Genomic DNA, 25,430 nt, shown 5'->3' with positions numbered 1-25,430 from the left:
CTGCATTTCTTTGCATGTGCCTAAAAACTATACATACATACACAGACACACATACATACATATATATATATATATACACACACACACACACACACACACACACTGCTGACATTTCTAGTGGGATTTTCCAGTGTTTCCAGGTCTAGATACAGTGTTCATATTAGTGGTAGTGCTCATATTTAATAATAAAAAGAAACCCTTCCAGTTTAGGCCATGCCCACTTTGGGTATACTTGGAGCACTAAACAGATACTGATACAAATAGTGTCATTGTGTTTCCGTCCCTAACCTGTGTGGAGTTTTGCATATTCTAAATGTGGGTTTCCTCTAGTTTCACCAGTTTCTCTGCTTTCCTCCCACCTCCCAAAAACATGCATGGACATGCATAAAGGGATTGGTGTCTCGGAATTTCCACTATGTGAGAATGAGTGTGTGTGATGCCATGTGAAGGTGTCCCATCAAGTGTGTATTCCCTTCTCACACCCAGTGTTCCTGGGATAGACTCCACCACCATCCTGATGAGGATGCTTCCTGTGTTTCCTGAAAATGAATGAATGAATCAAGTTTGATCAGATAATGGCTATGTTTTAAATGATTTATTTTTCACTGGTGTGACCTTAATGACGGAAACCTGCTTGTGGGTCTGCTAAGGGTTTTATTCAGCAGGCCAGTAAATCCAGCTATACAACTTTGTGATGTACACAAAACAAAGGGTATTAATAATTTACATAATTCTGGAGTAACTATAAAATAAACAGCAGCCTTAAACCAACTGAGTTAAATATAATCTGCTTATCGTAGAGTAATATTTCACATTATTAGGTTTTCAAGAATAGGAATAACTCTTTCTCACTCTCATACATGCGCACACGCACGCACAGACACACACACACACCATAATGAGTCACTACACATCACAAGATGATGAAAACAGTATCGTCTCGTCGTTATTGAGAACAAAAAATTAAATCCAAGCCGAAGAAACATGTGTAAAGCCACACATCTGTAGTAAATATTACTGTAAAATATTCAGTGCATTAGTGAAAAAGTAAAGCATAAAAAGAGCTCTGAAATAAATAATATAAAGTTTAGTACATAATTAAAAACTAGCAGTGTACTTGTGTTCTAATTGTTTAGAAAATTGGATGATTGTCCAATGACACACACACACACAAAAAAATCATTTCTATCCTCAATTATAATTCTTATTACTTTTTTCATATTAGGGCAGCTTGAGTAACCCATCATATGATTGACTTTACATTACTGAATCAAATTACTCCACCCTTATCATTTATGTGCATGAAGAATTAAGTAAGAACATTTTCCTTTAAAAAAAAAAATCCCAATGATAATAATAATATAAAGGGAACTTGCAGGTATGATAAACCTGTTCCATTTAAGAAACAAGTTTATCACACAAATATCCCACGTGGCCTAGCTTTACGATATCGTAGGTCGTCTCAGTAAATATCAGGCACTTGGGAGTAATCTCGGTTCCAGTAAGAGGTGGAGAAGAGCCAGTCCGGAGAGTTGGTATGAGGGTTTGGACCCTGATGAAACCACCTGCTTGAAAAAACGAAAGAGAACAGAGAAGAGTCACAATTTACACAAGCACTGTGCCTCATTTATTAATTTTATAATAAAGTAAATGGGGCGTGAATGGCTCATAAAACTGAACAAAAAATTCCCACAAGATTTACAAGATTTACAAAAGTTTCACAAATTTTTCTTTCATCTTGAGAAATGGTAATTACTCATAAAGTGCAAGAATGCTCACGGTACAGCAGATTTACACTACCAGTCAAAAGTTCTTTATTTTTATTTTTCTCCCACATTTTATAATAATAATAAAATCATCAAAATAATCTGGAATAACACAAATGGAACTGTGGGAATTATGTTGTGATTAAAACTCCAAAATAAATCTAAATAATTTAGTATTTTAGCATCTTCAAAGTAGACGCCCTTTTCGCCTAGAATTTCCAGAAATGTATTCTTGGCATTTTCTCAACCGATTTCTTGAGGAAACTCCCTGAGATGATTTTTAAACAGTATTAAAGGAGTTCCCACCTACACTGGACACTTATTGGCTGCTTTTTGGAATATTTCGCTCCAAGTCATCCATTTAAAAAAATATTTTTTTGTAAATAAAATGTTAGTTTTCTAATGAAAGAAATGAATATGTTGGCACAATTCTATTTTTGTCTTCAACACTGATTTCAAAAATTTAATCATACACCTTCAGATCAAAAGATTTTTAAGATCATGAGAAACATTTCAGTCGTGTCTCCAAACTTTCATGTACATTTAGCCATGCGCACAAATCTCCATAAAAGGCAAAGCTCACAAAAAGCTGAAAACAACAAAATGACAACTAAATGGTGAAAGAATGCCTCCTAGTAATATAATGTGCTAAATCTTCCAAGAATGCAGCTCAGCTTTGCAGTAACTACTTTACTGACATCAACACAGAGAGAAAAAAAGAGAGGCTGGTGAGAGAATGGCTGTTTACGACTGCTATAACGTAAAAAAGAACAGGAGCTGTTTAGTTTTGTGGAGGTTCCACAACTAATGTAACTATAAACAGTTAAAAAGCATGATGGATTATTGATAAATAAATAAATAAATGTAACTGTTGGTGAATCACTGTGATGTAATCGGAATAACACACTTTGTCATGCATTATTTTCAGATAACAGCATGGCATGAGGTGTGTTATTCCTTACTTATTTCCGTGTCCTGATTCACAGTCTTGTTATCAGAAATGCAAACCATCAACAAGCTACACTAAAAAAAAAATCAGCATAAAGCATGCAGGGCAAACCTGGGGCCAGAGGCGGAGCCTCTAATCACCACAGCCAAGCCACAGGACAGATGGGAGGCAGGTACAAAAAAAACAGACAAGGGTTGTAGCATTAGTGCAGTTAGTGTGGAAATAAAGAATCTAGTTACTTCACAGAAGCTGCGTAGTATACAAACACTTTTACTCAAATAAAAGTGCAATTACTCTTCTATATAATAAATACTCTGATAAAAGTCAAACTACAGCTTCAGATTTTTCACACAAGTTAAAATAGAAAAGTATAAACACTTAAATCTGTTTTTAACACAGTGTTGTTGAATCCTAGATTCTGATTGGTCAGAAGGTATTGATATATTTTCTAGAACAGCAGCTCGGACAGTAGAGTAGCTGCAAATCACAGGTTTACGTTAATGCACTTGTTCTTATACGTTATCGTTTCTATAGTAACAGCTCATTCATACACTGCACATAATCTAATGCACGTTGTAGTGTCTAACATGTGTGACAATGCACTGGCCCGATATATAGTGCACAATTATTAGTGTGACAGTGTGATAAAATTGCCAGCTTTGTGTGAAGTGTGTATTCACGAGCTTTAAGGCATGAGCTTTACTACATCACATCTATACTGAAAGAAATCAAGAGAAGGAAAATCTCACACACCTTGTCTTCCAGTCCATGTCTGACTTGGCTCGGCTCTTGCGTGCTGCTCTCTGCTTTTCCTCCAGCCTCTTTTTCTCCTCACTTGCTAAATCTGAGGGCACGAGGCAGAAGGTCAAAGGTCAAAATTAAGCTCATGAAAAAATGTCTAGGATATATTTTTGGATGAAAAAAAAATCAGGTGATGCGAACTGCTAATTATATTATAATTCAAAATTTAATATCTTATAATAATATTAAAGAAATATTAATATAACTATTGCCATTAATAATAATAATAATAATAATAATAATAATAATAATTAGTATTTGCATTATAATTGTAATAGCTATATTACAATACACATGATTGTAATGAATATTCTATGAATATTCTAATCCGTATAATAATACAAAATATAATGGTTATGATCATATCATTACAATAATAAATATAAATATTAGTATTTTATTAGCATTAGAATATAAATTATTATATTATATAATAATAAAATTTAATATTAAATTATATGTATTATTATTGTTGTTATTATCATTATTATTATTATTATTTAACGTCTAGTTACTTTGGTGGCAGAGATAAAGACAAAGAAAATGAAAGACAAACCAGTGTAAATGATGGCATTAAATTCTGAATTTTTTAGCATACACATGTGTGTATCCAAACATTACCAATGTCTCCGTTTTCCATGGCGCGGATGTCGGGTCTCATTCTGCAGTCGGTTTTGGGAATTACAGCTTCAATGTCTTCATCCAGCTCGTTTAGCTGCATGGCGAATGATGTGAAACTGTACATCTGCAGCAGAAAAGGAGAAAGAAACACAGATCTCTTTGTCAGATTGAGTGAGCCTCCAGAATGTAATAATCTAGTTATGAAGAATGAAAAAATGGCCGTGAGTGTGTGTGTTCGGGCTGGGGAGAGACCTGAGCGGAGTTGGCTGGTCGTGGTTTGATTTTCCAAAGTAACTGGCTGCCTGGAATCTCCTCCACCGAGTCACCGCCTGGTTGTTCGCTTTCCTCAGACTCAGCACTGGACCCCTGAGGAGCGCAATGAGATTGTGACAAATCACAATAATAATACAAATCAGAGTCATTATGTCATTATGTCTTATGTCCTGGAAATCAACTGTATCAACATCTCTAATCCATCCTGCTCACTCCATTTCACTTCTGAAGGTAGATTTCTGTGGCTTCGGGGGTGTGTCGCTTTTGAATGGAGGGAGGAGTCTTGGAGAAGGATTGGGTAATTTAATGAATGAGTGTGCACCTATAGTATGGCTATCATATCATAAGTAAGGACACACAATGACCAAAAGTGATTATTTTCCTATAACAGTACATCCTGAAGTATTTTATTCATCTTATACCACAATTTAGCAACAATTAAAACTTTAATTTATTAACGAGCAACACACTTTTTTTTATCCATTTATAGTTATATTTCATGTTGTGGATCGACCATGAAACAAGTTAATTCGTGTCTCTCTTACAGTATAGCAGCTGTAAACAGTTTTCCCTAAACAGCCTCTCGTTTTTCTCTCTCAAATTACACACTTTGTACTATAGAAACGATAACGTATAGAATATAGGTCAGGCTTAATTTGCATTCAAATACTTGAAACACAGCTAGAGCAGAAGAAGAGAAGAAGACCACACCTCTTTACTGCTTTTCTTCCCATCTGTGGCCTTATCGTTCTTCTTGTGAGCCTCAAACGTTGCCGGATCCACTGCGTACATACACTCCGTCCACTTCCCATACAAAACGCACACTTTCTTCTTGCTGCAAAATGAATGAGTTTCCTTTTTAAAAAAAGGTCCATAACATGTGGCATGACATAAAGTTAGTAAAGTGTATTAGGGAAATTAAAATGAAACAACGTTTACCTTTTGTCAAGAATGTAGCCCTCTACTTTGTGCAGCTCTTTGCCAAAAAGACCACAAGGTTTGAAGCTGAGACAGCACTTCTCTCCAGTTCTATCAGAAAACCAGTGCAGAGGATTTGGAGCACGCAGTTGACCATTCTGTCAGTATCATTATAGACAGTATATCATGTGTGCGACACCAAGTGCATCTTTAATCCTCAATGTGACATGAAAGATCACGTCTTATATATCGAGTCATAATTTGGGAATTATTTGGCATAGAGACTAAATTTTAATTTTCAAATCACAAAAAAAAAAAATCACAATAATAATCCCACTTTGCTGTTATTCTGTTCAGATTATATATTTGTATTTTTTATTTATTTGCTGTTCAATTCTCAAGTTGGTTATTTGGATCATCTACATCATGATTTTCACTTGTTTTTCATTGTTAATGATTTAACTTGAAACTACACTAGTCACATAGCCTTATTAGTGTGGAAAACTATAATCGATTGATAATGATACATTATACACCACATATCTATTAGAAATGTAAATTAGGCATTGAGTTCTAAGGGTTAAAGCTGACTACAAAAGTTTTTAGTCGACAACTTATGCAATGTTGCCCTCTTTAAATATATATATTGTGTATATATTTTTTTTAAACTATAGAGGGGTGGGCTTTTACACGCAACTGTACTACATCACAGATTTTTAAAAATGTCTTACTAATACAAAGAGCCTGGGAAAATTTGTAGACCATGATCAAATAATAATGATTTAAGCCATGGCCTCAGCACAAGTGTATTATCTGGTGGAGTAAACCGCTTTGTAAAAACTGTGTTATTTGCCGTAATGCTTATTTGTGTTACACAGCCCTCTTTTTATAGTCACGACCAAACACGGCTTCACTCCGCCCCCCAGTCTTTTTTGAAAGGAAAAATATGTGTTTTTTTCAAGATGGACTCATTTATTCCTTTTGAAGGAGATGAAGCTGAATTAGTGATGTTGCTCCTAGACAGGTATGGAAATGCAATTTGTATAAAGCGTTTAATTGTTTTCTATGTCATGGCTTTCATAACGTATCAATTAAATACCTTTTTATCGCTTAGGGAGCCAGGTGAATGCATCGAGTGAACCACTTTTATACAAATGTGGAACTCCCATGCAGATAACAATACAATGATAACTCTGGAGCTTAAAAGCTCACAAGAGCTATTGTAAAGAAAAACAGGACAGTGATGACACTCTTGACCATTCTAGTAAATCAGTATGAAATTATCAGCATGAGCTAAATTTGCATGTTTATAGTGTCATAAATTTCAAGCGGATAAATGTACAAGTGTGCTTGAAAACGATGTCATGACAGTTTTTGCTACTACTAACTCTAGTTGAATTCTATGAGGCACTGTAGAACCTTTAAAGGTTGCCTTTACCCAGGTATGATCAGCCAGGTGATTCCCCGATCACTCACCTGTGGTTGATCACCTCCACGTTACCGTACTGTTCAATCCAAAGCTGCCCCACGATGATGTTGTGAACGCAGCATGTCGGGTTTGTCCATGTATATGCCTCATTACATCTGGAAAGAGTAAAATCATCATCAGGCTAAATTACTTCTAACACATTTATCAGTTATACTGAACTCAAATACATTCATCACCACGTATTAGTTATCATATGGTCCACTCCAGAATCATTGGCACCCTTCATGAAAAGTATATTACGATATAAATAAACAGATGAATTTTACGTGTGTGCATTTTGGCCAAAATATGAGACTAAGAACAATTTAAAAAATGTTTTAAGGATAATAATTTGTGTTATATACACATGCTCTCTGCTTCTTGCTTTTCTTGTTATTTTGATTTTGTTTTTTTTCATTGGTTTCTATCTTTTTCGAGTTGGTTATTGGTTTCGAGTTAATCACACGCTGAAGACATTTCCTGCTTGTGTTGCAAGTCTTTGCATGTTCTTGTTTCTCGCTAAGTTATTTCCCCAAGTGTAATCTCTGTTCTGTGTTATCTTCACGTTAATTCACTAAATCCTTTGTGCATTTGTGTCAAGTGTTTACAGTCATGACATTTGTTTGCATTCAAGTGCTATTTTTTGGGGGGTGTCAATAAGTTTGCCACACATATGTTTCTGAGAGAAAATATTATTTAAAAAAAAATTTTCTCATGAAAATAATTATGTTAGAGGGAAGTAAGGCAAGGTAAATTATTTCTATGAGTGTTTGTGCATGTTTTCTATGACGTTAATCGTTTAATGGTTTTTATACATTATATTGAAGGGTGCTAATATTTTTGGCATTGGCTATACAAACAGAACCAGTCAAAAGTTTTATGACATCTACTCATAAAAAGGCTTTCTTTATTAAATTCATTATTTATATTTGTCTTTGATATCAGAAGTATTCACTGTGTATTGTATTGTATTTTCTACAACAGCAGCTCTGACAGATATACATTAACGCATTCAGTCTAATATGCTATTGTTTCTATAGTAACAGATTATTCACAGGGACTTGTACATCAGATGTTCCACATAAACTGATTAAAAAATGTGTGTAATCATTGAAATGGTGACGTTTTCTGTAAGGAATAATGTGTTTATTTAACATTTATGGAAGGAGTCTCCAGTGTACGTGCTTTGTAACAGTCAGACAGATGTAACTAAGTTTTCCGACATCTTCAGGAGAGAGGATTTTACTTTTTTTTGCGGTTTCACGGTAACATGAGAAGCTGCATTTTTTAAAATCTTCAACAGAGAGAAAAAAGTAACTATAAATATAAGTATAAAATTGCTGTGGTATGAGGAGAGTAAAACACTTCGGGCTGTGCTGTGATGGGACAGCAATCACCTTGGGGAGGGCAGGGACTCCACACCATTGTGTTGTGTATTATTCTCCTATAACAGCACAGCTTGTTGTGTTTTTACAGCAATAATTGTGTGCAAAACGTGCACGAAGTGCTACACTGACGACGTGTGCGTGTTCTTACTTAGGAAGCTCCAGAGTCATGATGCCTTTTGGCTCGGCCTCCACACTTTTACCCCAGAACTTCAGCTTGGGGTAGATGGACCCGTGGAAAACAAAGTCTTTTTCTAGGCCCTCAGCGTGGAAAGCACTAACTGGAGGATGGTGACTCACCTGCTCCGAGATCACCCGGAAGCCCAAATCCTCTCTGAGAATGAAACAAAGTGGGGCTTTATATAAGAATAAATTAGTGTTCCTGAGGCCAGTATCTGTTCATTATTAACTACAATGGGGTCAGAAAGTATGCAGACTCCTTTAGATTTTGCACACTTTATGATATATGTTTAATTTTAAATGAACTAAATAGTCCATTAAACAATTAAACACGGCTTGAACACGGTCAGTCAGCGCTGGTGTGTTTTCATTTACCTGACGAGCTCATACGTCTCCCCCAGCAGGGGATTAAAGGGCTTCCCAGTCCTCTCCCACTGAGACGCCACTGCAGACACTGCAAATGCTGCTACACACTGACACACAAACACAAACACACAAACACACACACACACTACATAAAGCACTATGCATGTTATTTTACTACACGGTCAGTACAGTATCTAGTATTTAGTTAGTAAGTATGGGAATTAAACATTCATATTCAAAATTCAAATTCAAATTCAATTTGTCACAAACACACAACCGTACACAGTGAAACATGTAGTGAAATGCTTTTTACGGCTGTCCATGACATAAAATAGAATTTACATAGATTTAGAAAAAGGGAACTTTTTTATTTTTATTAAAAATTTAAAATATAATGTAAGGACATAAAGATGGGTGGCAGCAACAGTCTGACTATAATCGGTATAAAGTGCAGAAATGTGCAGCTGTTTTGTGCAGTATAATGCTGTGCAACATTCAGCTGAGGTAGTTGTATTGAAATTGCCCACATATATAAAAAATATTTATAAATACAGGATATACAGGATAAAGTAGTTACTGAAGATGCTTGAATAGAAGGAATGTAGGCGGTGTGGGTGTCGTACTTTACATGTTGGATTAAAATACATAGTGAAAGTAACATGAAAATTGACAGCTATTAGAACAGAGCCCACATGGGTTAAGCGCTTGATTTATAAATGAGTCATGAGAGATTCTCACAATCTCCTTTTTTGTTTTAGTCATTTATTTTACAAATTATTATCAGAATTAAAGCTCCAACTATGAAAATGGTTTTTGTGTGCTATTATTTTAAATGAGGAATGTATGTGCTATTTTAATGTTTTCATTATTCTGCACTAGCATAAGAATTCAGCAACAGAAACAGGACAAATTTCCCCACTGATCTACCTCTCCTAAACAAACTAGCGTTCTGTCTAAAAATTTAACACAAACCAGTTTTCCTATTACAGTTACAACTCCTATTACCTCTCATGTCACCTTCAAACCTACCAAAAGGTCCGTTTTGCATACCAGTCTTCTGGATTTTCTAGATTAATAAATACTTTTGAATGTAAGATCAGAGTTTTCGATTTTGAGCCCATGATAACGATCACGGTGACATTAGCTCACCAGTGTGTTTAACATCGCTGTGCATGAAATCACTAAACATTTTACAGTTTGACCAGATGGACATGGATGTATGCTTTTGTATCTGGCATCCCATCTAGCGGATGCTGCATTTAATCCTGCAGCTGTACATACAGTACACGCGCGTGCGTGTGTGTGTGAAAAACGTCCTGTGTCAAGCATACACCAGGCCCCTTTGCTTCAGGCTATATCGCACCACCCTGGTGTGGATTATTATATTAACGCCGAACCCCATCATGTTTTATTCTTCACGCATTGGTCAAATCCTGGGCCTGACAGCTGAAAAAGATGCACCCTTTCAAACACACCTCCTGACTTATTGAAAAAGCTTGGGAACCCCTGAACTGGAATATAATAACAGGTAATAATGTAATACTTACTTATTACACATGTTTATATGTAAGTGCATTTTATCACTAAATGCTAAGGAAGTAACATAACAATGGCAAACACTATCAAATACCTGAGTGAGGAAAGCAATTCTTGTAACATTATCTAATTATTCATTCATATAAATAATATGGATATCAGCATCAATTACTTCCATATAGGTAATATTTCACGAGTTTATTAATTTATACTTTTCCAATTTGCAACATGCACACCTATTATTTGTACAAACTATGTATTTATTCATTAAATTCTGAGTAATTATTGTACTCTATTGCCATTTATTGCTCTGTAAATCTGCAAACACATATTTATCTTTTAAATAGTAGGCAATTATTTACTGTAAAAAAAAAAAAGGCTACTAAATGAAACATCGTGCTGAGAAAAAAAAACCCTTTAAACTGCACTAGATATTTCTAATGGATTCTAATAGGCTTTAAGTAATGGTAGTTTAGTGCTTCAGTAATGGTAGTTTAATGAAATGTGCTGTTCCTAACCATCTGTGATGACACGTGTAATCATTGATATGGTTTTCTATGAGACTTTTATTTAACATTTATGAAAGAACTCTCCAGTGTCACTATCGCTTACTTGGAATTTGTGCTTTGACTAAGGTAACTGGATTTTACAAGTTAACTGCTGATTCTTCGTGTTTACCTTCATTCTCTCGATGGGGTCAGTGGAGTCGTTAGCCTGCTGGATGAGATAAGTGTGCTCCATGTACTCTGTGAGTCTCTGTAAGAAGCTGAGTGGCTCGTTGAAGATGACTGGCATGGTGATCTTAGACAGCTCCTAAAGAGTCAGAGACAATGTTCAGGTTTGGGGTGAGATTATGGAATAATTAACAAAATGCATCCATGTATTGTGCGTTACAAGCTTTAAAGTCCGGGTGAAATTAACATGTAACTCCAACCATGCTAACATAAAACTACACAGGATTCCAAACGTAACCTAATTAATGAAACAGTCTTAATTTTGTCAACAAAAGTATGGACAGAAATGCTTGTTGAAGTATGGGTTTGGAATTTCCTCAACAATCTAAAAATAGCTTACATAATTTCATTCTCACGTTCTCATCCACCCATGAAAGAAAGCCTTATTGGGATCAGGTGCTGTTTATTAATAACCAAAAAAATCCCTAAAGGAAACCCTTCAGGAATCTGATGGAAACAATTCAAAAATTTAAGCAATTTATTTTACATGCTGGAAACCATTACAGGCTTTCCTAATAGTTTGTTGTTGCTGTTTAGCAGGGCAGAGCTGCTAAAAAACATTCAGGAAAAGATCAAACAGAAATCTTTTCACCCTGAACATGTTACATATTATGGGTCTGGAACTGTGCTTTTTTAAAAATGAGATAAAAATGAGATGGAAAAAATTGAAACAGTGATGAAAACTATCACCAAAAATGTGCTATGAAAATATGACAAACTACAATATTACCACACAAACAACTCTCCCTGTGGTCTGAAATCTGAATGTATTTCTATTCATTCGTACTCCAAACTTGTTTGTCTGGACTAGAATAAATGAATGTGACTAAAGCGGGAGAAAAATTAAGGTGCAAATTGGTGCAAAAACATAGAAATCAGAAAACTGTGAAAAATAAGCACTGTAACTAAATAAGTCAATAATTAAATATATTAAGTAAGGAATAATAAACTTTGTGTCATACTGTTATTGGGAAATAATCACAAAGTTTGATGAAGCAGAGTTACCGTTACCACACTAAAGTTGCACACTTCAGAGTGTTTTATTGCTTTTATACCACACCAGTTTGCCAATGATTACTTCATAATTTTTATACATTATTCCGAGTTTAACACGAGACACTTGACCTGTTTACTAACTTCTAATAACCAGTACCACCCTGTAACTGTCCTGTGTTTGTTGTATTTTAAAAACAAGGATGTTAAAATGAGATCACTAAGTTCAGTGTTGTACCATTCCAATGCACTTTCTCAGTATGCTCCAGATGCTGAAGTTGTTTCTGGAAAACATGGGTGCCGGCAAACTTGTCCTGAAGAACGGAAACAAAAAAACACAAAAAAACATACATTTAATAGGATGTTCTCCGAATGGATATTTATTTTTTATCCAAAGCTTGCATTGCTAGCAACCAAAAAAGTGCACTAATACTACTATAGTGTTGCACAACTGATATTTAATCATTAACACACACATTATTACAATATGCGAAGCATTTAAAAAAACCACAATTTTGCACTGTTTCTCTGAGCGCTGATATCTTAGAGCTTACAGATCACTTCCTGTAAATGTATTGATGTTTCATGACATTGGTATGATCCAAAACCTTTGTTAAATTAATGCCTGCTACGACGGTTTGTTTTAATATATCGTACGGAATATTATACTATCTGTGTCATTTTTGTTCATAACGTGCACTCATAAATGCTATTATTAGCACTTTTCCACTAATATGGCACTATAATGTTGTGAATCCAGGACCCTGAGCACATGAGAACAAGAGTGTATTAAAGTTGCCAAACAAAGCCATTTTCAATACTTAACAGTGCTCAAGAGAGTACAAGGAGTTTTTCTGACACTTGAAGAGTTGAAGGGTTGGTGATTGGTTGATGAAGGTTAGTTTCTGTTAGGATGAAGGGTTTGTGATTAGTTGGTTAATACAATAACATAATTGGTTGGTAAAATTCCAAAACTATGGAATGGTATGGTATGGAAAAAAGCAGGCCTATAGCTAACGTTTCATTAGAGTGTGTGGTGATATCAATATCAATACCAATTTAGCATATTTATCGAGCTAAATATGAGTAACAAATAAAACTCTGATCCTGAGCTCGTGCACAGTGTCCCTGGGATAAACTTCAGATCCACTTCCATCCTGACAAGGATAATGAGCCTAAACATTATTGTGGGAAAATAATAAATCATATGATAATAATATTATAACTGTAATGTTCTCATAAAGCACCAGAAGAAAGACATTTGAAAAAAGACTGTCATTCTCAACTATATCTAGCTTTACCTCAATCTTTCTCAGCAAGAAAAGGGCACCCAAACTCAGCACAGGTACTTACACGCTATAAATGTGTATGTTAGAACCCTGTTAGGAGCACAACTGGGCGATTTCCAATACATGTGTGAAGAGTAATTAAAATCTATTCTCCTAAAACAATAAAGGAAGCGGAATGGAAGCTGGGTCGACTTGACCAACCAAGACGCAGAGACAAAGCTTGTCTAGACAGGAACTGTCAATCACCTAATAAATGATTTACATCTTATTTGAACCACGTCTTGCGTTTCAGCTGTATGGATTAAAAATAATGTTTAGCTTGATCAGATTATTCCAGTTATCCAAGAGAAATATTAAATAGAAAGAGAAATTAAAGAGAAATTAAATATTATATTTAAAAAAAAAATTATTTAATTTCTTGTCAGTATTATACACTTTACCTGGCTGCTACTGCAATAACTTCTATGTCCATATTTGGTAATATAAGCTAATCTGTTGAATAAGTCATGGCATGTTATGTTTATATTTATACCATTTTTAAATTATATTGTTACTCTTTGCCACCTATATTTTGCACTACCTGACACGTCCACACTAAAACTGTTTACTGGTCGGCACTACACTGTCATTTACTGTGTGTACTGTCCTGTTTTTGTAGTATTGTACTGTCTTGTGTTGTTAGAACACGTCCGCACATGCACTTTATGTAAAAATGTATAGATCTTATTTAGTTCTGTGTCATCTCATGTGGTTAGTGTCTTGTGTTACGTAGAACCATGGTCCTGGAGGAACGTTGTGTACCGTATCAGCTAGGCTATATATGGTTGAAATGACAATAAAGCCACTTGAACTTGAGAAAGGAAATATGGCTTTACAAGGCCAGGGATTTCAAAATGAACCCAAAACCCATAGTCCAAAAAATACTTACATGGAATATTTAGTGGATGTTTACTGTTTCACAAAATAGAGAATGGATTAGGGGTTTGCACAGACTGCTCGAGTAATGCATAAAATCCTTGTACTGTGGTATTGTGAGAAGTGCTGTGTCAATGAGAGTTTTCAGAGCCATAGGTTGCGCATCACTATCCAATAATATTCAGCTAGAGTCAGATCAGACGTGTCGGCTCAAAGAGGCTAATCCGGACTCATTTTTGAACACTAAAGATTGGACTTGAATATGGCGGATAAACCGCCCAGACGCTGAAGTAGACGTGGCCTCCTCAATCCATCAGTAAGTTGTATTGAACTCTCTCAGTTCTCTCAGAAATGCTCTCAGTTTCAGAATCAACAATTTCAGCTGAGATGCCAGCTCATCCATACGAGTGCATTTTAAGAATTGGTCCCTAAATAGTGTGATACCCAGATTTATTGTTTTGTACATTTATTGCCCCATGGTTAACGTATACATTCATAATTAACAGTGTAGTCTAAACAGCTGAAGCTGGAAATGTTTTTGTAGCCTGTGTATATGCATGCAATGGAAGGTTTGTGTTTTGAAACGTTCATGTCATGTCAAAATGTTTTGATACTGCACAAATACAGTAAAACAGCCTAAAAATGCCATGTCCTGAAACAGATTTGGTTTTAACTACAGAAAAAAAAAGTTGACCACTTTTTTGAATTACTTGTCGACTAGTAAAAAGTAGGAGTCATGCAACCCCTAAGCCCTTTCAGGCACAAAAATAACTTGGTCAAAAGAAACATGTATAACAATTATTGCTTTACTTTAAATAATCTTTAGAAGAAAATGCTATTAATAACAAAATGAATATTATAGTATTATTAACACAATTGATCATATTAATTGATAATATTAATATTAAAAGTGAGTTTTGTTAGAAGGTTTTCTTTAAAATATCTTTTATTTAGAAGTATTTTCTCCAGTTCAATAGTTATGTATTTTTGCCCATTCTCTTGCAAGTTGCCAATAATTTTGGACTCACGGGCAAAGTATTTATTAGTAAACACAGACAAAGACATCTCGTCCTTGTATGGGGCATTCTGTTAACGCCTTTTCAGTTTTCATAGATTAACTGAAAAGTTCAAATTACTAGCCGTTACGTTTGGCCGCTTCATCAATCTTTCAGGGTTCGACGTGAGCTCCTCCTCTGGCGCACGCCAACTAAATTATTTATTTCAACATATGACCAAACAAAACACAGCGAAAGGGGAGACGGTGATAAAAAGCTATTATTATTGTAAAGTTATACAAGACTTTACTTTAAAATTTTTATTAGCATACTCACAGTAATAGTAACATAGTAATTAATGAGGAATTTTGGGATCATACCTGGAGCAACTTTCTTTTTCTGCCATTTTATGCTATGAATTTTTTCACCATGTTGATTACTCACCTGTGTTTTTTGGTTCCATTGGGTTTGGCTCCTTCATCCTCCTCCTCTTCATCACCACGCCAATCCTCCTGGGACATCGTCCCTCCGGTGAGACAACTCGGCACACTATAATAGAGCTCTGACCTGCCCTCGTCCCCTTCCTTGAACGAGCAGCTCAACTCTAGGCAGTTATGCGAATGCTCAGAGTCGGAATCTATAGCACACACACACACAAACACACACACAGGACACGCTAAGGAGAGAAGCTGCCATCAAGCTACCTGATGAAACCAGAGAGGGGGATCAGGTGGCTTTTAAAGGAGCCGAAATGCTAAGAAGAATGAAGCTGCACACTAAACACTTAGTAAATGTATTTACTTACAGCACAAAAAAAGAAGTCTGGATCAACTGTATTGCTTTAAGTGCTGATCAGTTTACTGAAGTCGCACATGTGCTTCTGAAAAACCGCAAAAGCAGTCGATTGTTCTGCTGCATTGCATCATTAATGAAACTAGAAACAATGGTTGTTGTTCCTCAAAGTACTGATGCAGTATTTATAGTATGCAGTCAACTCTGGAATTATTGACACCCCTCACGAAATGAGCGAAAACACATATATAACATGTGTCGGTGATATTATGAGCTCAAACATATGGACAAATCTCACCCTGGGTTCACACTAGGAAGCGGCAAAGCGAAAGGTTTATTGTTTATATATGGGTGAGAAATGGAGCCGTTTTTTCAGCAACAAGCAACTTTACAAACGAGATTTTCTCGATTCTTTGCAAATTGGCTATGACATTGTAAAGCTAAAAAATACAAATGACTCGCTCAAATGATTCCTTGGACCAATCCTATGGCATGTTTGGGCTGACATTTCTTCGGTTCCCTACTCACAACTTTAGTTCTTACTTGCAATTATTGCCCACAAAAATGCAGAAAATCTTATCCTGTCATATGTAAATGTGTATAGAGACATCCATCCATCATTTTTCATGGGGGAGCCTAGAGTCGGGTGCGGGGGACACCCTAGACAGGGGGGCCAGCCCATTGCAGGGCTGTCCATTGCACACACACATTCACACAATATGGACAATTTAGAGATGCCAATCAGCCTACAACACATGTCTTTGGACTGGAGGAGGAAACCACTGAAGCACAGAGAGAACATGCAAGCTCTATGCACAAGGGAGGGCGGGACTCCAACCCCCAACAATGGAGATGCGAGGCAAACATGCCATCCACTAAGTCACGTGGTCCCCCTGTATAGAGACATTAAGAAGATAAATATAAAGGAAATAGCAGAGATCATTGGTGCCTCTGGTGATTGTACTTAGTTAGTACAGTTAGCTTGCTTTGCTAATATGCTAACGAAAGCACTAGCACACAAGATGAAATTATGGGAAAAAAAATAATAATTCCACCAGCCACCATTGGACACAAGTGGGTTGTTACTTGCTAGTGAGAACCTAATGTTAACCTCCTGGCAGAGGCAACAAGGTTTTACACTAATAATCCAGGTACTTAGTGGATTTCATGATGTTATTAGAGCTGCCAGACCAAAACAGCCCCAGAGCATTAACATCTCTTTATCATGAAAAAAAAACTGGTGATTTAAAATGGCTTCTAAACTCAATCTATCGCAAATCTTTATTTTTCCTCATGATGATGGATGATGACGGGATTTTACACTTGTGCAACCTTATATTTGTATTCCAGAGAGACTGAGAGCAATACAGACCGTTTTCAAGGATAACAAACAAGCCTCCGGAGTCACTGGACTGGAGTCACTCACACCAAGTGTTCCCGTGATAAGCCTCGGCTCCACCTCCACGCTGACCAGGATAAAGCCCTTACTGAAGATGGATTTTTTTTGTTGCTGCATATACTCTTGAAGGATGCAAATACTTTTGGAGCTGACAGTATAGCACTTATTGGTAAATGACTGCTTTAAAAAAAAATGAAGTAGCACTAACAGGAAAGGGCATCATAGAAGTCGTCCTCGCTGAGAATGGCACTGCGGGGAGATGAGCATCGAACCACAGACCGCTCCAGCTCATGGTGCTCTGTAGCCAAAGTCTGCAGAGCCTCCGACAGGATCCTATTCTTCTCCACTTCCTGTTCCAGCTTCAGACTGCGTGTCTACACACACACACACACACACACACACATACATACACACACACACACACACAATAAATAGACAATTTTAGACATTTTCTACTATATATAATTCTGAAAATGGCAGGCATTACTGAAATGAAATGTGTTTATCTTATGCAGGTATCACACCCAAGGTCTAGCATTTTAAAGTTTTAAAGGGTTAAGCATTTAAAGATTTTTCCACTCGACGACATCACTTCAACCTCTACATTTATAACCTCATCTCTTGGTGGAAAAACAATATTTCTGTCACATTTTAAAGTTTAAACAGGAAATGATATTCTCACTGATTATCTGCATCATCCAGACACTCTGTTGCATCACCAGAGGTAAAAATAAATCAATCACTCACTCACTGCATGAGCCTCATTGTTGTCTCTTTACTCATTTGATCTGTGTTCAAACTAACATTCACTCACTTCTGTTATGTTGGATCAATTTCTAATTATTGAACATTTTAAAATTTAAAGCACCAATCTCTGTTTTGAAGATGATGTGATGGGGCAACATCACTGACATTTTGATTGATTACAAACTAATTACAAACTGAACTGATTAAGTTTATATCTGTTTAAATACGACATGTAGTTGTATAACAACTTGATAAAATCCTGAAAAATCACACTTTGTTTTTAAGTCTTTCTATCAGTACACTGGCGCTCCATTCAGAAATTGACTTATAGGACATTTTCAATCAGTATAAACAAATTAATTATTTTATCGCCACAATTCTGTTATAAGATTAGCCAGAACACTGTTGGGTTTCTGTGTGTAGAGTATAGTGTAGCTGCTGGTAAGTAGGGCAATGGGAAAAGGGAGGGATGTGAGTCCCCTGCTGGGCAAACAATTCACACCTCTCCATAATAACACTGGATCAGAGATAAACTTGGAAAGCAGAACTAAAACTTTTTTGATAGTAAAACACCATATACAACTACCACAATAACATTTTAACATATAAACCTAGTAGGCTAGGTAAAAAAAAAACTAAACAAAAAAAACCTTACACATACTTATGAAAAACTGCAAATTATCAAAGCCCGGAATGTCTACTTTTATATTAAGAGCACTTTTGAATACCATCACTGATTAAGATAAACTATGATTAATTTCCTGAATGATCTGATAGAACAGAAGCAGACTGTCATGTTCTAGTACACTCATTTGGAAACACAATCCTCCGGGTATCATGTAACTGGCGGCCCTTTGCAAAAACATGCACTGACAGACCTGATGGACTTCCATCACTGCTGGTGTCTCTTACACACAGGGTAATACAAGGACAAGGTCGAAAACATCACTCGCCTCCAGCACACACCCATCTCTGCTGTTTCAGTCAAATACTGTTTATAGTTTATTGCAAAAGTTTAGAAAATGAAAAAAATTGCTATCTACAGCAAATAGATATTTAGTCTGTTCGATTTCAGACTTATTAATTATGTTTATAGTACAGCTCTGTTAAATTCTCTATTCTGATTGGTCGTTATCTAGCTATCCACATAAGTGAATTTGAAAAATTTATAATCCTTCATATGGTTTCTCAGTCACATGACAAGCTGCGGGTTTTGTGTCTTTCAACTTCAAAGAGAGAGAAAAAGAGAGGCTGGTGAGGGAACGACACGATGTATAAAGGCACCACAATCATGGAACCACCCACATACATATTTGCTCAACATGTCCAAAAAACAAAAAAAAGGGAAATAAATAATATTTAAATTAAATCATTTGTAATAAATTAGACATTAAATGCATTTTACTATAAATATATTAAATTATATGTAAAATATATTTAAATAAGATATATTTAATATTTAAATGTTAAAAAGTATAATAAATTTAAAAGTAAATAATTAAAATATTAAAATATGTTATAATATTTTTAATATTTAAAATAGTTTGATTATGTTAATAAAATATATACGGACTAAGAGTACATAAAGTGGTCCATGTAGATTTTTTTTTCTACACAAGAGGAAACCCCGGGATGCAAAAAAGCAGCTACGTTTCCACAGCTTGCATGCTGTCTCCTGTCCCAACCCAGGGATTTTCTTTTTTAAGCCCTTTGAAAGATTTTAGCAGTCAAGGGAAACTGACATGGACACTTCTGAGCTCCGGTGAGATCTTCCTGATCAAGAACATTCCCCTATCAAACTTACTAATGATCAAATGAACCTGCGTTATCAGTGATCAATCTCCTGGCCTTCACCCTGCCTTCGACCCCATGCTCCTGGGTTTGCGCTGCCCGAGGGTCAGGCTGTCACATGCTGAGTAACACACCTGATCTCAGGTCATCACACAGATAAACCATCACCTCCTCCTGTATTACTTGAGACATATGCAGTAACAACACCAAATATGTACTCAGCTCATTTAACGCTAACGAGAACTGGTTTCGGGTAGTTTAGTGGGCATGCATAACTTCCCACCCCCATCCCCCCGACTTTTCCAGAACTTTGTCATGGACTCATTTGGATATCTCCTCTGCCTTCATGATACTGTTAGTTTAAGTATGTTCTCTAGAACAGGTGTATATTTACTGAGATTGTGTAACACTTTAATAGCATACAAGTCAACTAATTTAGGGGGATCACAACAATGGTGGTGAATACATATGCAATCACAACTTTATGTTTTTTATTCATAAATAATTTCTCAAACTATATTGATTCCCCCCCACTTCGATATTATGTGGTAATTTGTGTAGATTCATGATTTATAATCCCAGTTACACTACTGGTCAAAAGTTTGGAGACACTTGACTGAAATACTTCCCATGATCTTAAAAATCTTTTGATCTGAAGGTGTATAATTATATGTTTGAAATCGGTGTTGTGGACAAAAATATAATTGTGCCGACATATTCATTTCTCTCATTAGAAAACTAACATTTTATTTACAAAAAAAGATTTTTTTAAATGGACGACTTGGAGCAAAATATTCCAAAAAGCAGTCAATAAGTGTTCAGCGTAGGTGGGAACTCCTTTAATACTGTTTAAAATCATCTCAGGGAGATTCCTCAAGAAATCGGTTGCGCAAAAGGGGCGTCTACATTGAAGACGCTAAAATACTAAATAATTTGGATTTATTTTGGATTTTTTATCACAACATAATTCCCACAGTTCCATTTGTGTTACTCCAGAGTTTTGATGACTTTATTATTATTCTAAAATGTGAAGAAAAATAAATAAATTTAAATAAAGAATGAGTGTGTCTAAACTTTTGACCATTAGTGTAAACTTCCAGGTTGTACAGAATGTGGAAAAGTTCAAGGAGGGTTAATACTTATGCAAAGCATTTTTTCATTCAGCATAAAAAACATAAAAAGTGCAAAGGATCTTGCGAGCAAAACGCCCATCAACTGTTCCCTTCAAACTTGACTACTTTGTAGTAAATGCTTTTTATCACTTTCTTTCTGTTAAACATTATAAATTAAACATTTACTGTTTCCTTAACTCTAGACATTTTTTATGGATTAATGTCATTTTCTTTTGAAGGAATCAACATATTCAATATTCTGCGATTGCAGAAATTAATGCAAAATCAAGCACTCTCCACATTATTCTGAGGAGCTTGCAATTTTTCAAAATTATAGCAGATTTTCTGTAGATTTGGGCCAAGACGCATCATGTGACGTCATCACAACTTGTATTCAGCCAAAGCCTTCTTCGATTCATGTGCGCCAAACATGAGTACAGCTGAAAGGTCTCATTTACCAGCAAACATCACTGTGAAAGACCGTGCAAAACAATTTTATGCAATTGCAATTTCGCCAATTCAAGCAAAAAAAGCACAAAAAAAGGTCACAAATTGCATTGCAAATTTTGAAAAACGCCACAGCAAATTAACGCATTTTTGGCCACAACAACAACAACAACAAAAAAGACTCCATGAAATCCTGTACAGACTGCACCGTACCCCCTCTTGTTTGGAGAACAAGTCGAGACACTGACGGAGAGATGTACAGGTCTTGCTGGATGCCTCACACACCATTCTGAGCTTCTGCAGCACAGCCACTGGGAGGCCTGCACCAATATAACACACACACACATACACCACAGGACAGAGAAATACAACTTGAGGACAGAATTGCTGATACTTGTTCATCCTGTTTGTCTCACACAACTGTTTGCACAGCGCTGGGAACCACTGTGCAGAATTTCAGCATTAAATCCTCAGCTCTGGATACAGTTCTCTACATAATCCAAACAGGACAGCACTGACACAAGTGGAATATTTCTTTTAACCTGAAAGTGGATACCTTTGTGGTTGGAGAGTAATAAATAAATAAATAATGGAGAAAAAGTCTTGCCCCATACCGTAACTTCCTGTCCTGACGTAAGAGCAGTCGGTACTGCTTTTTTTTGTTGTTGTTGTGAAGTAATAATAAAATATATGAATATAGCTGATCTTACCTTCACTGAGTAAATCCTCTTTCACCATGGAGAGGAGGGACAGCACCTCAGATTCCAACTTCCCATGACACACCTCAGCCTGCTGTAAATAGCAGTGAAAGAAAATTATGGAACAAAAAGAGAGAGAGGATAATTTGGAAATTTATTTTTGTATTAGCCACAATCAGATCCGTCATAACACCAAAATGATGCAAGTTTTTGGATTGCTCTGAACTGCTACTACTGATTATGTTGTTGGAAAGCTAAGCTATTAATCTGTTTAAATACCAACTTGTTAAAATGTACTTTAAAATTATATGCATTTCATGCATTGTGTGATTGAAAACCAAAAAAATGTGCAGGCGTTTTGAAGAATAAGCTGACCTAGCATTTATTTGCAAAGGATCACTTTAATTTAATACATAATTTAACCCAGAATAAATTTATTCCTCAAGATAAGCAATGCTTCTGATTATGATACATTTCCGATTTTTAAAAAAAATCTGCTTTAAAGGGATGATTAATAAACTGATAATGTCGTATTTGTGTATTTAATATTGAAATGGCGTTCCATAGTTTTTGAATGTATTCCAAGCCAAAACATTAACTCCTGTCAGACAGTTGCACTGGATGTAATCGTTCGAGCTGATAACGGAATAAGGGATTAAGGGATTTAATAAGTGGGTGTAACTGAGACGATTAAAATATTGTTGCTGGAAAGTCAGGAGCGCTAACACGATGTTTAGTTCTACAGTATGTTTATAATCTTTACATAAATTAGTGTCGAGATTGTATCGTGGATTTTTTTACATTTTGTGGATCAATTTCCTTCTGTCCTATCTGAATTATTATTTATTTATTTTTCATCTGTATTGTAATGTAACTTGTAAATATCAGAATAAACGATAAAGAGTTCCTTCCTAACCTGCAGAGACTCCATCAGCTCGCCCATTGATATCACCTCATCCTCGTCTTCCTCGCTGTCCTGATCCTGCGAGCAGTAATGAGTGCTGAATGCCGAGTGCGCCTCGATAGCGTCCAACCATTTCTGCAACACACTCAAACACACACCCCTCTCAATATTTAGACTGTCTGAGTGTGGGTATGGAAAACGATCCTGATTTTTTTTTGTTTTAGAAATCTTCTCTAATGATCAAAACCTGTTCTCACTTTTCTGGTGGCTTCTGGGTCACCTTTGGGTGAGACTTTAAAATAATGGACGCTGTCATCAAAGCACTTGACTGTAAAGTAGCAGCTGTCTTTAGTCTGTTAGAGCAAAGCCACATATTAAGACACTGTCTATATTAAGAAGAAGTATAAATGGATCTAATAATAGAACAATTTATTATTATTAAATGATTGATCTTACACTACATTGGGCCTGGGTCAGGGCTTTGCAGCCTTTACTCTGACTGTTGGATGCAGCATCAGACCTGAAATCAGAAGAAAAAAAAGATAAATCAATTAGAATAAATAAAATTATATTAACAGTATATTGAACACAGCAGTCTGGTGCGCGTGTCTTTGATTGGTGGAGGTGGGTGTGTGCTGAAGTTCATCTACGATTGTGAGCAGTTTTATAGAACAGGTTTCATGAAACATCCTGTCAAGCTAGTTTATGATAATCATCTCACTGATTAGTATTTCCTACTTTAAGACCACTAATACTCAAGGGCATTATTAAAATGACTGTTTCTGCTTCATAGCTCGATATTTCTTTAGCTCTAAAACGAAGGCAATATACATTTTTTAATCCAGCATGTTTGTGAATGTGAAGAGGCAAACTTAAAAACACTCACTGTTTTGAATACCATGACAAAACTCCATCTTGAAGAACGACCCAGCAGGAACGCCAGCCAAAGAACCTGGTGCTCTGGAGGGATAGAGACATAGTTTATAAAGTGTCCCGCTGTAGAAGTGTTTTAAAGCGTGTTTGCTTTGCAAATATACTAATTTAATTTTAAAATGTATTATCCGGTAAATCTCTCAGATCACACAGCTACAGGTTCACATAGTCTAGACACAGCTATGAAAACAACTAGCACTGACTCTAGCAATCGGACATTGCACCTCACATCAACTAGCATAACACCCTGTTCAGACTGGATTACCTTTACATGGGGAGGTGGGGAAATGTAGTTATTGCCAGAGGAGCTATGTGATTTTATGTTGCATAATCAATTATTTAACTAATTTCCAGAAAGAAAGAAAAAAAAGCAACAACTGGGAATTCATACTCTAATGTCCTCAATCCTGAGTTCAGCATATAATGTCAGATCAACATGGCTGCTAAAATCGGTAAGAGTAAATAAAACACCACTTTGCTACTTTTAAATAATATTATAGTAGTGTTCAGTTTAGATCAATAAATATACTGACATATTAGTTGGTTAAAACCGTAATACTGACCACAGCATGCTGTTACATCATGAACATTATCACTCATATCACTACCATTAGCTGACTAGCTTTTGGTGCTGAGAAGGCAAGATTTCATGGAAGTGTCCCTGTTTTTCCCCCATTTTTTAGCTGTTCTGCATATGGAAAGATTTATCTGCTAATTACTTTCTACAAAATGATCTGTATGAATATGCCAATGTAATATATACAGTATAAGTCTCTCTCTCATATCCCGGCAAAAACATACCATAAGCATATACATAGCGCATATACAGTATGGTAAATTACTACTATGTATGTATGTATGTATGTATGCACTACGCACGCGCGCGCGCACACACACACACACACACACACACACACACTACTCACATACAGAGGCAGGGAAAAAGAGCACATCACCGAAATACCTTCCAAAGTGGACCATCAAACATCTGAACGTAACGCCTCGGACCCTGTGAAGAAAAAGCATCGCTAAGTGCTTTGGTCCCACTGTAACAATCACTGCTGTTATGGGAAAATAATCCATGACGGAGTGTTGTATTGAAGCAAAGTTACTGTTACCACCCTGGAGTTGATTCAATTCCAAAACAGCATGTCCTGATGTGTTTCATTCCACACGATGGCACAGCAAGTTGCCAACATTTACAATTTTTATATATTGAAGAACGACAGTCATACCTGTCGTCTATTTATAGTTACATTTATTTTATTGTTATGGAATGTCCCGGAAGCAAGTTAGTTCCTGTTCACACTTATATCATAACATGTTTATATATAAATAGTTATAGTTTATAGTTTTATATATATATATATATATATATATATATATATATATATATATATATATATATATATATATAT

At 35.9% G+C, this 25,430-nt stretch overlaps 1 protein-coding gene across 4 annotated transcripts in view; it reads right to left on the bottom strand.

Moving 5' to 3' along the window:
• Positions 1-580: 580 nt before the first annotated feature.
• Positions 581-25,430, bottom strand: part of osbpl1a (oxysterol binding protein-like 1A) — a 37,763-nt gene continuing 12,913 nt past the window's right edge. The window contains exons 10-30 of one of the 4 annotated variants that reach the window (XM_053634654.1): positions 24,977-25,021; positions 23,966-24,039; positions 23,536-23,599; positions 23,337-23,432; positions 23,092-23,214; positions 22,188-22,269; positions 21,691-21,797; positions 17,589-17,754; positions 15,634-15,826; positions 12,229-12,304; positions 10,942-11,076; positions 8,737-8,834; positions 8,333-8,515; positions 6,805-6,912; positions 5,350-5,439; positions 5,122-5,245; positions 4,390-4,503; positions 4,138-4,261; positions 3,469-3,559; positions 2,827-2,847; positions 581-1,568 (exon numbers count right to left, since the gene is read on the bottom strand). In XM_053634654.1, the coding sequence (XP_053490629.1) occupies positions 1,463-1,568; positions 2,827-2,847; positions 3,469-3,559; positions 4,138-4,261; positions 4,390-4,503; positions 5,122-5,245; positions 5,350-5,439; positions 6,805-6,912; positions 8,333-8,515; positions 8,737-8,834; positions 10,942-11,076; positions 12,229-12,304; positions 15,634-15,826; positions 17,589-17,754; positions 21,691-21,797; positions 22,188-22,269; positions 23,092-23,214; positions 23,337-23,432; positions 23,536-23,599; positions 23,966-24,039; positions 24,977-25,021 (2,220 nt within the window). In that variant the 3' untranslated portion in view covers positions 581-1,462. The remainder of the gene's footprint in view (positions 1,569-2,826; positions 2,848-3,468; positions 3,560-4,137; positions 4,262-4,389; positions 4,504-5,121; positions 5,246-5,349; positions 5,440-6,804; positions 6,913-8,332; positions 8,516-8,736; positions 8,835-10,941; positions 11,077-12,228; positions 12,305-15,633; positions 15,827-17,588; positions 17,755-21,690; positions 21,798-22,187; positions 22,270-23,091; positions 23,215-23,336; positions 23,433-23,535; positions 23,600-23,965; positions 24,040-24,976; positions 25,022-25,430) is intronic. The other 3 variants (XM_053634656.1, XM_053634657.1, XM_053634658.1) reach the window with 3 other exon arrangements.

This window comes from Ictalurus furcatus, chromosome 10 (assembly GCF_023375685.1).
Source record: "Ictalurus furcatus strain D&B chromosome 10, Billie_1.0, whole genome shotgun sequence".
Lineage (NCBI taxonomy): Eukaryota > Metazoa > Chordata > Actinopteri > Siluriformes > Ictaluridae > Ictalurus > Ictalurus furcatus.
Note: the sequence above shows the minus strand (reverse complement) of the source record. Positions and strands in the feature narration are given on the sequence as shown.